We start from the raw sequence: 12,623 nt of genomic DNA on the forward strand, positions 1-12,623 counted from the left end.
ATCCTGTGAGCAGTGTAGTCAGTCATCACAAAATGCTGATAACAACATGGGGGAGAGTCCAGAGCCTTCCTGGCTGGGGGCTATACAAGCTATGATGTCGGATATGTAATCTCAGCTCACTGCCAATGCCAATAAAACACAAGAACTGCAACAAGCAGTAGCTAGCCTATCTGCCAAGGCTGATGCTTCCCATCCCCCGCTGTCTACTACAGGTGCACAAAAACGTGCTTTACCTGCAATTTTATCAGATTCTGATGATGATGTACAGGTGGATGGGGATGATGGGGATCTCATTAGAGGGGATTCCACCCCTACACAGGGTGTCGAACCCCTCATATTGTCCATACGGGATGTGTTAAAGCTCCCCCTGGAGTACGCTACTGATCAGTAGTCATTTTTCCTCCCTCAAGACAAACTGACAGTCACTTTTCATGATTCCAAGGAATTAGATGATCTATTTAAATTAGCCTGGAAAAATCCAGATAAATATCAGGTGTCCAAAAGTTTTTTAAATACCTTCCCATTTGCCCCTGAAGGTAGGAAATTCTGGGAAGAATATCCAGCAGTAGACGTCTCAGTCTCTCGCCTTTCTAAAAAGGAGCTGCTCCCTGCTTCAGGCTCTTTTACGTTAAAGGACCCGGGGGATAGGAAAATTTAAACCACTCTGAAATCTATCTACACTGCTGCAGCTGTAGCTCAAAGACCGGTCATTGCTGGTTGCTTGATGACACATGCCATTCATACATGGGCTACTTAGATTCAGGAGGGTCTTTCAGGTTTTATGACCTTGGTTACTACTGTAACTTTCCTAAAAAACATTCAGGACATGGAAAGAGTCCTCTGTGACTCCATTAAAGAGATTGGCAATATAAATGCTAGAACCACTGCTATGGCTGTGTCTGCACGCAGAGCCATATGGTTGCGTCAGTGGATGGCAGACGCTGACTCCAAACGTAATGTGGAATCTCTTCCCTTCACAGGTGATTGGCTTGGACTCAAGGATCTCCAAAGCTACTGCTGGGAAATCCACGTTTCTTCCTTCTGGGGCTCCGCCTGGTAGGAGTACCTACCCGGGACCATCTTCTCAGTCCTTTCAGTCCTCCAGATTTCGTTCTAGGGCCTGGAGTGCCTCCAATGCAGCTAGATCCTCCAGAGGTAAGCCTAAGAAATCAGCCGTTGCTGGCTCTCAGGAACAGAGCACCAGTTCAGCTTCCACAAAGACTTCGGCATGACTGTGCCCACCCACCCCGAGGAGATCTCGTGGTGGGAGCTCGGTTACGTCACTACAGCCATGTCTGGGATGGTTCCTGCCAAGATGCCTGGGTAAGGTACCTTTTCTCTCAGGGTTACAAGCTGGAGTTCGACGGTGCTCCTCCCCAACGATTTTTCAATTCAGGCTTGCCAGTTTTGAAAGATACGTGTGTTACGTTACTACTGGCCATCGACAAGTTGGTCCAGTCCCAGGTTATTGTTCCAGTACCCCTGCTACAGCAAGGACAAGGTTACTACTCCAGTTTGTTCATAGTGCCAATACCAGACGGGTCTGTGAGACCCATTTTGAATCTAAAGTATTTGAATCCTTACCTGAAGGTTTTCAAATTCAAGATGGAATTTTTGAGAGCGGTGATCTCGGGCCTCGAACAACAGGAATTCCTTGTGTCCCTGTATATCAAGGGAATCCAGGGGGTCAGCATTGTCCCTTACCTGGACGATCTCCTGATAAAAGCAAGTTCCAGGGAGCTTCTACTTCTCCATATGGATCACACTATCCAACTTCTGTCTCACCACGGGTGGATCCTCAATCTACAGAAGTCTCAACTGGAACTGTCTTAAAGGCGCCTGTTTCTGGGTATGATACTGGATACTGCAGCTCAGAGAGTGTTCCTCCCAGAGGACAGGGTGAGAACACTTCAAGAGATGGTTCGCATGGTTCTCCGACCTGCTCCAGTTTCCATTAATCTTTGCATAAAATTGTTGGGAAAAATGGTAGCCTTGTACGAGGCGATACAGTTCAGAAGGATCCTGAACAAGTGGTCCAGTTCACATCTTCAGATGCACCGGATAATTCAGTTGTCATCCCAGGCCAGGATTTCACTCCAGTGGTGGTTACAGTCTTCCAACCTGCTGGAAGGTCGACGAATCAGGATTGGTTCCTCCTCACGATGGATGCGAGCATGAGAGGATGGAGAGCTGTCACCCAGGGGGCGCAGTTCCAGGGCAGGTGGTCTGCCCAAGAGGCCCTACTTCCGATCAGCATTCTGGAACTTCGGGCTATCTACAATGCTCTGAGTCAGGCCTCCCCTCTACTCAGGTATCAGGTGATCCATGTTCAGTTGGACAACGGCATGGCAGTGGCGTACATCAATCGACAGGGAGGGACAAAAAGCAGGGACTGCATGCGAGAAGTGTCAATAATACTTCTCTGGGCGGAAAGAAATGCAAGAGCGCTGCCCGCAATTTCTCTGACGTCCTAAGTGGATGCTGGGGACTCCGTCAGGACCATGGGGAATAGCGGCTCCGCAGGAGACAGGGCACAAAAGTAAAAGCTTTAGGATCAGGTGGTGTGCACTGGCTCCTCCCCCTATGACCCTCCTCCAAGCCTCAGTTAGGTTTTTGTGCCCGGCCGAGAAGGGTGCAATCTAGGTGGCTCTCCTAAAGAGCTGCTTAGAGTAAAAGTTTTGTTAGGTTTTTTATTTTCAGTGAGTCCTGCTGGCAACAGGCTCACTGCAACGAGGGACTTAGGGGAGAAGAAGTGAACTCACCTGCGTGCAGGATGGATTGGCTTCTTAGGCTACTGGACACTAGCTCCAGAGGGACGATCACAGGTACAGCCTGGATGGGTCACCGGAGCCGCGCCGCCGACCCCCTTGCAGATGCTGACTTCTCAGTCTTCATGAGGTAGCGCACAGCACTGCAGCTGTGCGCCATTGCTCTCAGCACACTTCACACCAACGGTCACTGAGGGTGCAGGGCGCTTGGGGGGGCGCCCTGGGCAGCAATGAAAGTACCTATGCTGGCTAAAAATACATCACATATAGCCCCTGGGGCTATATGGATGTATTTAACCCCTGCCAGGTTGTCAGAAAAACGGGAGAAGAAGCCCGCCGAAAAGGGGGCGGGGCCTATTCTCCTCAGCACACAGCGCCATTTTCCTACACAGCTCCGCTGCTAGGAAGGCTCCCAGGCTCTCCCCTGCACTGCACTACAGAAACAGGGTTAAAACAGAGAGGGGGGGCACTTATTTGGCGATATTATTATATATTAAGATGCTATAAGGGAAAACACTTATATAAGGTTGTCCCTGTATAATATAGCGTTTTGGTGTGTGCTGGCAAACTCTCCCTCTGTCTCCCCAAAGGGCTAGTGGGGTCCTGTCCTCTATCAGAGCATTCCCTGTGTGTGTGCTGTGTGTTGGTACGTGTGTGTCGACATGTATGAGGACGATGTTGGTGAGGAGGCGGAGCAATTACCTGTAATGGTGATGTCACTCTCTAGGGAGTCGACACCGGAATGGATGGCTTATTTAGGGAATTACGTGATAATGTCAACACGCTGCAAGGTCGGTTGACGACATGAGACGGCCGGCAAACCAATTAGTACCTGTCCAGGCGTCTCAAACACCGTCAGGGGCTTTAAAACGCCCATTTACCTCAGTCGGTCGACACAGACACAGACACGGACACTGACTCCAGTGTCGACGGTGAAGAAACAAACGTATTTTCCATTTGGGCCACACGTTACATGTTAAGGGCAATGAAGGAGGTGTTACATATTTCTGATACTACAAGTACCACAAAAGAGGGTATTATGTGGGGTGTAAAAAAACTACCTGTAGTTTTTCCTGAATCAGATAAATTAAATGAAGTGTGTGATGATGCGTGGGTTTCCCCCGATAGAAAATTATTGGCGTTATACCCTTTCCCGCCAGAAGTTAGGGCGCGTTGGGAAACACCCCTTAGGGTGGATAAGGCGCTCACACGCTTATCAAAACAAGTGGCGTTACCGTCTCCAGATACGGCCGCCCTCAAGGAGCCAGCTGATAGGAGGCTGGAAAATATCCTAAAAAGTATATACACACATACTGGTGTTATACTGCGACCAGCGATCGCCTCAGCCTGGATGTGCAGCGCTGGGGTGGCTTGGTCGGATTCCCTGACTGAAAATATTGATACCCTTGACAGGGACAGTATTTTATTGACTATAGAGCATTTAAAGGATGCATTTCTATATATGCGAGATGCACAGAGGGATATTTGCACTCTGGCATCAAGAGTAAGTGCGATGTCCATATCTGCCAGAAGATGTTTATGGACACGACAGTGGTCAGGTAATGCAGATTCCAAACGGCACATGGAAGTATTGCCGTATAAAGGGGAGGAGTTATTTGGGGTCGGTCCATCGGACCTGGTGGCCACGGCAACAGCTGGAAAATCCACCTTTTTTACCCCAAGTCACATCTCAGCAGAAAAAGACACCGTCTTTTCAGCCTCAGTCCTTTCGTCCCCATAAGGGCAAGCAGGCAAAAGGCCAGTCATATCTGCCCAGGGATAGAGGAAAGGGAAGAAGACTGCAGCAGGCAGCCCATTCCCAGGAACAGAAGCCCTCCACCGCTTTTGCCAAGTCCTCAGCATGACGCTGGGGCCGTACAAGCGGACTCAGGTGCGGTGGGGGGTCGTCTCAAGAGTTTCAGCGCGCAGTGGGCTCACTCGCAAGTGGACCCCTGGATCCTACAAGTAGTATCCCAGGGGTACAGATTGGAAATTCGAGACGTCTCCCCCTCGCAGGTTCCTGAAGTCTGCTTTACCAACGTCTCCCTCCGACAGGGAGGCAGTATTGGAAACAATTCACAAGCTGTATTCCCAGCAGGTGATAATCAAAGTACCCCTCCTACAACAAGGAAAGGGGTATTATTCCACACTATATTGTGGTACTGAAGCCAGACGGCTCGGTGAGACCTATTCTAAATCTGAAAATACAAAGGTTAAAATCAAGATGGAGTCACTCGGAGCAGTGATAGCGAACCAGGAAGAAGGGGACTATATGGTGTCCCTGGACATCAAGGATGCTTACCTCCATGTCCCAATTTGCCCTTCTCACCAAGGGTACCTCAGGTTCGTGGTACAAAACTGTCACTATCAGTTTCAGACGCTGCCGTTTGGATTGTCCACGGCACCCCGGGTCTTTACCAAGGTAATGGCCGAAATGATGATTCTTCTTCAAAGAAAAGGCGTCTTAATTATCCCTTACTTGGATGATCTCCTGATAAGGGCAAGGTCCAGAGAACAGTTGGAGGTCGGAGTAGCACGATCTCAAGTAGTTCTACGACAGCACGGGTGGATTCTAAATATTCCAAAATCGCAGCTGTCTCCGACGACACGTCTGCTGTTCCTAGGGATGATTCTGGACACAGTCCAGAAAAAGGTGTTTCTCCCGGAGGAGAAAGCCAGGGAGTTATCCGAGCTAGTCAGGGAACCTCCTAAAACCAGGACAAGTGTCAGTGCATCAGTGCACGAGAGTCCTGGGAAAAATGGTGGCTTCTTACGAAGCGATTCCATTCGGAAGATTCCATGCAAGAACTTTTCAGTGGGATCTGCTGGACAAATGGTCCGGATCGCATCTTCAGATGCATCAGCGGATAACCCTGTCTCCAAGGACAAGGGTGTCTCTTCTGTGGTGGCTGCAGAGTGCTCATCTACTAAAGGGCCACAGATTCGGCATTCAGGACTGGGTCCTGGTGACCACGGATGCCAGCCTGAAAGGCTGGGGAGCAGTCACACAAGGAAAAAATTTCCAGGGAGTGTGATCAAGTCTGGAGACTTCTCTCCACATAAATATACTGGAGCTAAGAGCAATTTACAATGCTCTAAGCTTAGCAAGACCTCTGCTTCAAGGTCAGCCGGTATTGATCCAGTGGGACAACATCACGGCAGTCGCCCACGTAAACAGACAGGGCGGCACAAGAAGCAGGAGGGCAATGGCAGAAACTGCAAGGATTCTTCGCTGGGCGGAAAATCATGTGATAGCACTGTCAGCAGTGTTCATTCCGGGAGTGGACAACTGGGAAGCAGACTTCCTCAGCACGACCTCCACCCGGGAGAGTGGGGACTTCATCGGGAAGTCTTCCACATGATTGTGAACCGTTGGGAAAGACCAAAGGTGGACATGATGGCGTCCCGCCTGAACAAAAAAACTGGACAGGTATTGCGCCAGGTCAAGAGACCCTCAGGCAATAGCTGTGGACGTTCTGGTAACACTGTGGGTGTACCAGTCGGTGTATGTGTTCCCTCCTCTGCTTCTCATACCTAAGGTACTGAGAATTATAAGACGTAGAGGAGTAAGAACTATACTCGTGGCTCCGGTTAGGCCAAGAAGGACTTGGTACCCGGAACTTCAAGAGATGCTCGCAGAGGACTCATGGCCTCTGCCGCTAAGAAGGGACTTGCTTCAGCAAGTACCATGTCTGTTCCAAGACTTACCGCGGCTGCGTTTGACGGCATGGCGGTTGAACGCCGGATCCTAAGGGAAAAAGGCATTCCGGAAGAGGTCATTCCTACCCTGGTCAAAGCCAGGAAGGAGGTGACCGCACAACATTATCACCACATGTGGCGAAAATATGTTGCGTGGTGTGAGGCCAGGAAGGCCCCACGAAGAAATTTCAACTCGGTCGATTCCTGCATTTCCTGCAAACAGGAGTGTCTATTGGCCTCAAATTGGGGTCCATTAAGGTTCAAATTTCGGCCCTGTCGATTTTCTTCCAGAAAGAATTGGCTTCAGTTCCTGAAGTCCAGAAGTTTGTCAAGGGAGTACTGCATATACAACCCCCTTTTGTGCCTCCAGTGGCATTGTGGGATCTCAACGTAGTTCTGGGATTCCTCAAATCACATTGGTTTAAACCGCTCAAATCTGTGGATTTGAAATATCTCACATGGAAAGTGACCATGATGTTGGCCCTGGCCTCGGCCAGGCGAGTGTCAGAATTGGCGGCTTTGTCTCACAAAAGCCCATATTGTCCATTCGGACAGGGCAGAGCTGCGGACTCGTCCCCAGTTTCTCCCTAAAGTGGTGTCAGCGTTTCACCTGAACCAGCTTATTGTGGTACCTGCGGCTACTAGGGACTTGGAGGACTCCAAGTTGCTAGATGTTGTCAGGGCCCTGAAAATATAGGTTTCCAGGACGGCTGGAGTCAGGAAAACTGACTTGCTGTTATCCTGTATGCACCCAACAAACTGGGTGCTCTTGCTTCTAAGCAGACGATTGCTAGTTGGATGTGTAGTACAATTCAGCTTGCACATTCTGTGGCAGGCCTGCCACAGCCAAAATATGTAAATGCCCATTCCACAAGGAAGGTGGGCTCATCTTGGGCGGCTGCCCGAGGGGTCTCGGCTTTACAACTTTGCCGAGCTGCTACTTGGTCAGGGGCACACCCTGGCTGAGGAGGACCTGGAGTTCTCTCACTCGGTGCTGCAGAGTCATCCGCACTCTCCCGCCCGTTTGGGAGCTTTGGTATAATCCCCATGGTCCTGACGGAGTCCCCAGCATCCACTTAGGACGTCAGAGAAAATAAGAATTTACTTACCGATAATTCTATTTCTCGTAGTCCGTAGTGGATGCTGGGCGCCCATCCCAAGTGCGGATTGTCTGCAATACTTGTGCATAGTTATTGTTACAAAAATCGGGTTATTATTGTTGTGAGCCATCTTTTCAGAGGCTCCGCTGTTATCATGCTGTTAACTGGGTTCAGATCACAGGTTGTACAGTGTGATTGGTGTGGCTGGTATGAGTCTTACCCGGGATTCAAAATCCTTCCTTATTGTGTACGCTCGTCCGGGCACAGTATCCTAACTGAGGCTTGGAGGAGGGTCATAGGGGGAGGAGCCAGTGCACACCACCTGATCCTAAAGCTTTTACTTTTGTGCCCTGTCTCCTGCGGAGCCGCTATTCCCCATGGTCCTGACGGAGTCCCCAGCATCCACTACGGACTACGAGAAATAGAATTATCGGTAAGTAAATTCTTATTTTTCATTCCAGGAGTGGACAACTGGGAAGCGGACTTCCTAAATCACCACGACCTCCACCAGGGGGAGTGGGGATTACATCCTCAGGTGTTTCAACAGATTGTCGACAGGTGGGGATACCCGCAGATCGACATGATGGCGTCTCGTCTCAACAAGAAACTTCACTGCTACTGCTCGCGAACAAGAGACCCTCAGGCGAGTGCAGTGGATGCGCTGACGTCGCCTTGGCCTTACCGGCTGGTCTACCTATTCCCTCCGATTCCATTGATCCCAAAGGTGCTCCAGTGGATCAGACATCACAGAGTACAAGCAATCCTGACTGCGCTGGATTTGCCCAGAAGGGCGTGGTACACAGCTCTTCTATGGACATGTCCATAGAAGTCCCTTGGCCTCTGCCGCTAAGAAAGGATCTTCTTCAGCAAGGGCCGTTAGTCTACCTGGACTTACGGCGGCTTCATTTGATGGCATGGAAGTTGAGTGGAACATGCTAGCTCACAAAGGGCTTTCCAAAAAAGTCGTTGCCACTATGGTGCAAGCCAGAAAACCTGTGACGTCAAAACACTATCATCATATCTGGAGGAGATATGTCTCTTGGTGCAAGGAATGCAAGTATCTGCCTGCAGAGTTTCACTTGGGACATTTCCTCCATTTCCTGCAGCCTGATGTGGATAAGGGCTCACGTCTGGGTTCCATTAAGGTCCAGATTTCAGCTCTCTCAATTTTCTTTTTGAAGAAATTGGCTGTATTGCCAGAAGTTCAGACCTTCTTACAAGGGGTACTCCACATACAACCTCCCTTTGTGCCACCTACGGCACCCTGGGCTTTAGATGTAGTGTTGGAATTTCTACAGTCCTCTTGGTTTGAGCCTCTGATGACGGTAAAAGACAAGTACCTCACATGGAAGACAGTGATGTTATTGGCCCTGGCTTCTGCTAGACACATCTCAGAATTGGGGGCCTTATCGTGTAAAAGTCCATACATTTACGAGGACAGAGCGGAGTTTCCGGACTAGACAGCAGTTCCTGCTGAAGATTGTCTCCGCATTCCACCTGAATCAAACTACTGTGGTTCCGTCCTGTTCTAACGCTTTGCCTCCTCCGGAGTCTTTGGATGTTGTGCGTACTTTGAAGATCTGTGTCAGGAAGACGGATTCCTTATTCACGCTTTATGATGCGCAGAAAAAGGGTTGTCCTGCTTCTAAGCAGACCGTTGCTCACTGGATTAGGCTTACTATCCAACAGGCCTATGTGTCTGCAGCCTTTTATGTTCCTCAGTCTCTGGAGACCCACTCTACAAGGTCAGTGGGCTCTTCCTGGGCGGCTGCCCGTGGAGTCTCGGCCTTGCAACTATGCCGAGTGTCTACCTGGTCGGGGAAGAACACTTTTGTGAAATTCTACAAATTTGATACCCTGGTCAAAGAGGATACCCAGTTTGGGCAGACGGTGCTGCAGCAGTCTCTGCATGTTCTCGCCCGTTCTGGAAGCTTTGGGACGTCCCCATCATACTAATCTGTCCCCAATATCCAGAGGCATAACTAGGGCTTTTGGAGCCCAGGGCAAGATCACTAATGGCGCCCCCCCCCAAAAAACAACAACAAAAAAACATAGGAAAGTATGTGCGCACGCCACCATCACGCACTGAAAAAAATGGCCATGGCCACACACCAGAAGGGGGCGTAGACACTGAAAGTGGGATGTGTCAACATGACATACCAGCTGTTTCATGTCATACTGGGAACATTCTTTTCAATTCCACATGCACCTTAACATCATCTCCTGCACAAATAGGTGTAATTTTTGAAGGGGTGTGTGGAAAAGCGAAGGGTGAAATCATGCGCGCGCTTTCGGCGCGTGCGCTCCGGAAAAGGGGGCGTGGCCACTAAAAAGGGGCGTGTCCTTCAGTGTAGTAATACCCCTTATACTGTCTAGTACTGGTGCCCCTTTCAAATTTTAGCACACTGTAGGTGCCGAAATTCATATTGTAGCACACTGAATGAGCCGAAACTCACATTGTAGCACACTGAATGAGCCGAAATTCACATTGTAGCACACTGAATGAGCCGAAATTCACATTGTAGCACACTGAATGAGCCGAAATTCACATTCTAGCAGACTGAATGAGCCGAAATTCACATTGTAGCACAATGAATAAGCCGAAATTCACATTATACCACATTGAATGATCCGAAATTCACATTATACCACACTGAATGATCCGAAATTCACATTGTAGCACACTGAATGAGCCGAAATTCACATTCTAGCATAATGAATGAGCCGAAATTCACATTCTAGCACACGGTATGAACAGAAATTCACATTCTAGGACACGGTTTTCTAAAGGGGGGGCATGGGGGGAGATAGCAAGGGGGCATGGAGAGAGAGAGTGATACAGAGAGAAAGGAGGCATGAAGAGAGATGGGGCATTAGGAGGGAGAGAGGGGGGCTTGGAAGGGAGGGGCATGAGGAGAAAGAGGCATATGGGGGGAGAGAGCGCAAGGGAGAGAGGCAATGGGGAGAGAGATTTCAGCAGAGGAGAGGTGCTCTGGAGAGCAGTTACACATCCAGACAGTACCTTCAGGTGGGGAGGCAGCTCCGTGGTGTCACAAGCTCGGCGATCCGGTATTTGCAGTGCTCAAATGCTTCTGGACCCCGCAGCCCAGCAAAACATTATGCGGCCATGGGGGGATATAAGATAAGCGGGAGGAGGAGAAGCGGGAGGCAGGAGGAGGAGACGCGGGAGATTGACGGGGATAGGCAGAGAGAAAGGGAGATTGACTGGCATAGGCAGAGTTGCACAGCGGCTGATCCAGGAGTCCAGGACAGATTCTTCAGACTTATACTGTCCTGGACTCCTGGATCAGCCGCTGCGCAACTCTGCCTATCCCCGTGAAGTGAAGAGGAGCCGAGCCCACTTGCCTGTACAGCTTCGGGAGCGTGACGCTGTCACAGCGGTCACGCTCCCGGCTCCCAGCAGCAGCACACACAGGACGGAGGCAGGGAGCTGCATAGTGCGCCGGCGTGGTGCGGCGCTTTGGTAACAGGCGGCGGCAGCAGCGCTATAGTAACAGGCAGCAATAGCAGGGACGGGCGGGCATGATGCCCTGGCCGGCAGCGCCCCCCTCTGCTGGGCCTGCTACAGCGCCCAGGGCACGTGCCCTGCCCAACCCCCCTTAGTTACGCCTCTGCCAATATCCCTTATGTATGCTAGAGAAAATAGGATTTTAAATACCTACCGGTAAATCCTTTTCTCGTAGTCCATAAGGGATATTGGGTGCCCGCCTCTGTGCGGTGACTTTCTGCAGGTTCTCTGTAAGGTGTTACCTGTTCAGCTGTTGATGTTTTCTGTTGCCAGCTGTTGCTGGCCCAGTTATGTTATGGTGTGCTGGTGTGTGAATCTCACCACACTTGTCGTTTTTTATGTTCCATCTCTCAAGTATATCCTTTCTCCTTCGGCCACGGGCCCTCATTCCGAGTTGTTCGCTCGGTAAAAATCTTCGCATCGCAGCGATTTTCCGCTTAATGCGCATGCGCAATGTCCGCACTGCGACTGCGCCAAGTAAATTTGCTATGCATTTAGGAATTTTACTCACGACATTTTCATCGTTCTGGCGATCGTAATGTGATTGACAGGAAATGGGTGAACTGGGCGGAAACACGCCGTTTTATGGGCGTGTGGGAAAAAACGCTACCGTTTCCGGAAAAAACGCAGGAGTGGCCGGAGAAACGGGGGAGTGTCTGGGCGAGCGCTGGGTGTGTTTGTGACGTCAAACCAGGAACGACAAGCACTGAAATGATCGCAGATGCCGAGTAAGTCTGAAGCTACTCAGAAACTGCTACGAGGTGTGTAATTGCAATATTGCGAATACATCGTTCGCAATTTTAAGATGCTAAGATTCACTCCCAGTAGGCGGCGGCTTAGCATGAGCAAATCTGCTAAAATTCACTTGCGAGCGAACAACTCGGAATGAGGGCCACTGTTTTACCTATAACTGCCTGTGGGAGGGGGCATAGAGGGGAGGAGCCAGCACATCCAGTGGAAGAAATTTAAACTGCACTGGCTCCTTTGGACCCGTCTATACCCATCGTACTAATCTGTCCACAATATCCCTTATGGACTACGAGAAAAGGATTTACCTGTAGGTATTTAAAATCCTATTTTTTATGTAATGTTTGCATGTAGGTATGTTTATATACATACATACATACATACATACATACATACATACATATACACACACACACACGTAAGAAAATGTATGTAAGAAAAAACAATGGTATCTACTAAAATGAGGCATTGCTTTCACGTAGTTATTGTTTGTTTCTTATTGCAGAGGCTGCTAGTCGTGCCATTGTCCAATTTCTAGAGATCAACCAGAGTGAGGAGACCAGTAGGGGATGGATGCTTCTTACAGTAATTAACTTATTGGCCTCGTCTGGACAGGTATGTTCTTATTTACCTTATTTTTCATTGGATTTTCAAAGTATCACCACAGTTATGTAAGTTAGAACACAAGCACTATACAGTCAAGTCCCTGACTTGCATTTTTTTATTTCAACATAAATATATATGTGTTTATAGTGGGAGATTTAGCAAAGCTTAAAGTGA

General features: G+C 49.4%; 1 protein-coding gene across 9 annotated transcripts in view; it reads left to right on the plus strand.

Moving 5' to 3' along the window:
* WDFY3 (WD repeat and FYVE domain containing 3) overlaps window positions 1-12,623 on the plus strand; it is a 462,687-nt gene that overhangs the window by 175,001 nt on the left and 275,063 nt on the right. For all 9 annotated transcript variants that reach the window (XM_063919895.1, XM_063919894.1, XM_063919893.1 and 6 more), the window contains one exon: window positions 12,349-12,458. In XM_063919895.1, the coding sequence (XP_063775965.1) occupies window positions 12,349-12,458 (110 nt within the window). The remainder of the gene's footprint in view (window positions 1-12,348; window positions 12,459-12,623) is intronic.

This window comes from Pseudophryne corroboree, chromosome 1 (assembly GCF_028390025.1).
Source record: "Pseudophryne corroboree isolate aPseCor3 chromosome 1, aPseCor3.hap2, whole genome shotgun sequence".
Lineage (NCBI taxonomy): Eukaryota > Metazoa > Chordata > Amphibia > Anura > Myobatrachidae > Pseudophryne > Pseudophryne corroboree.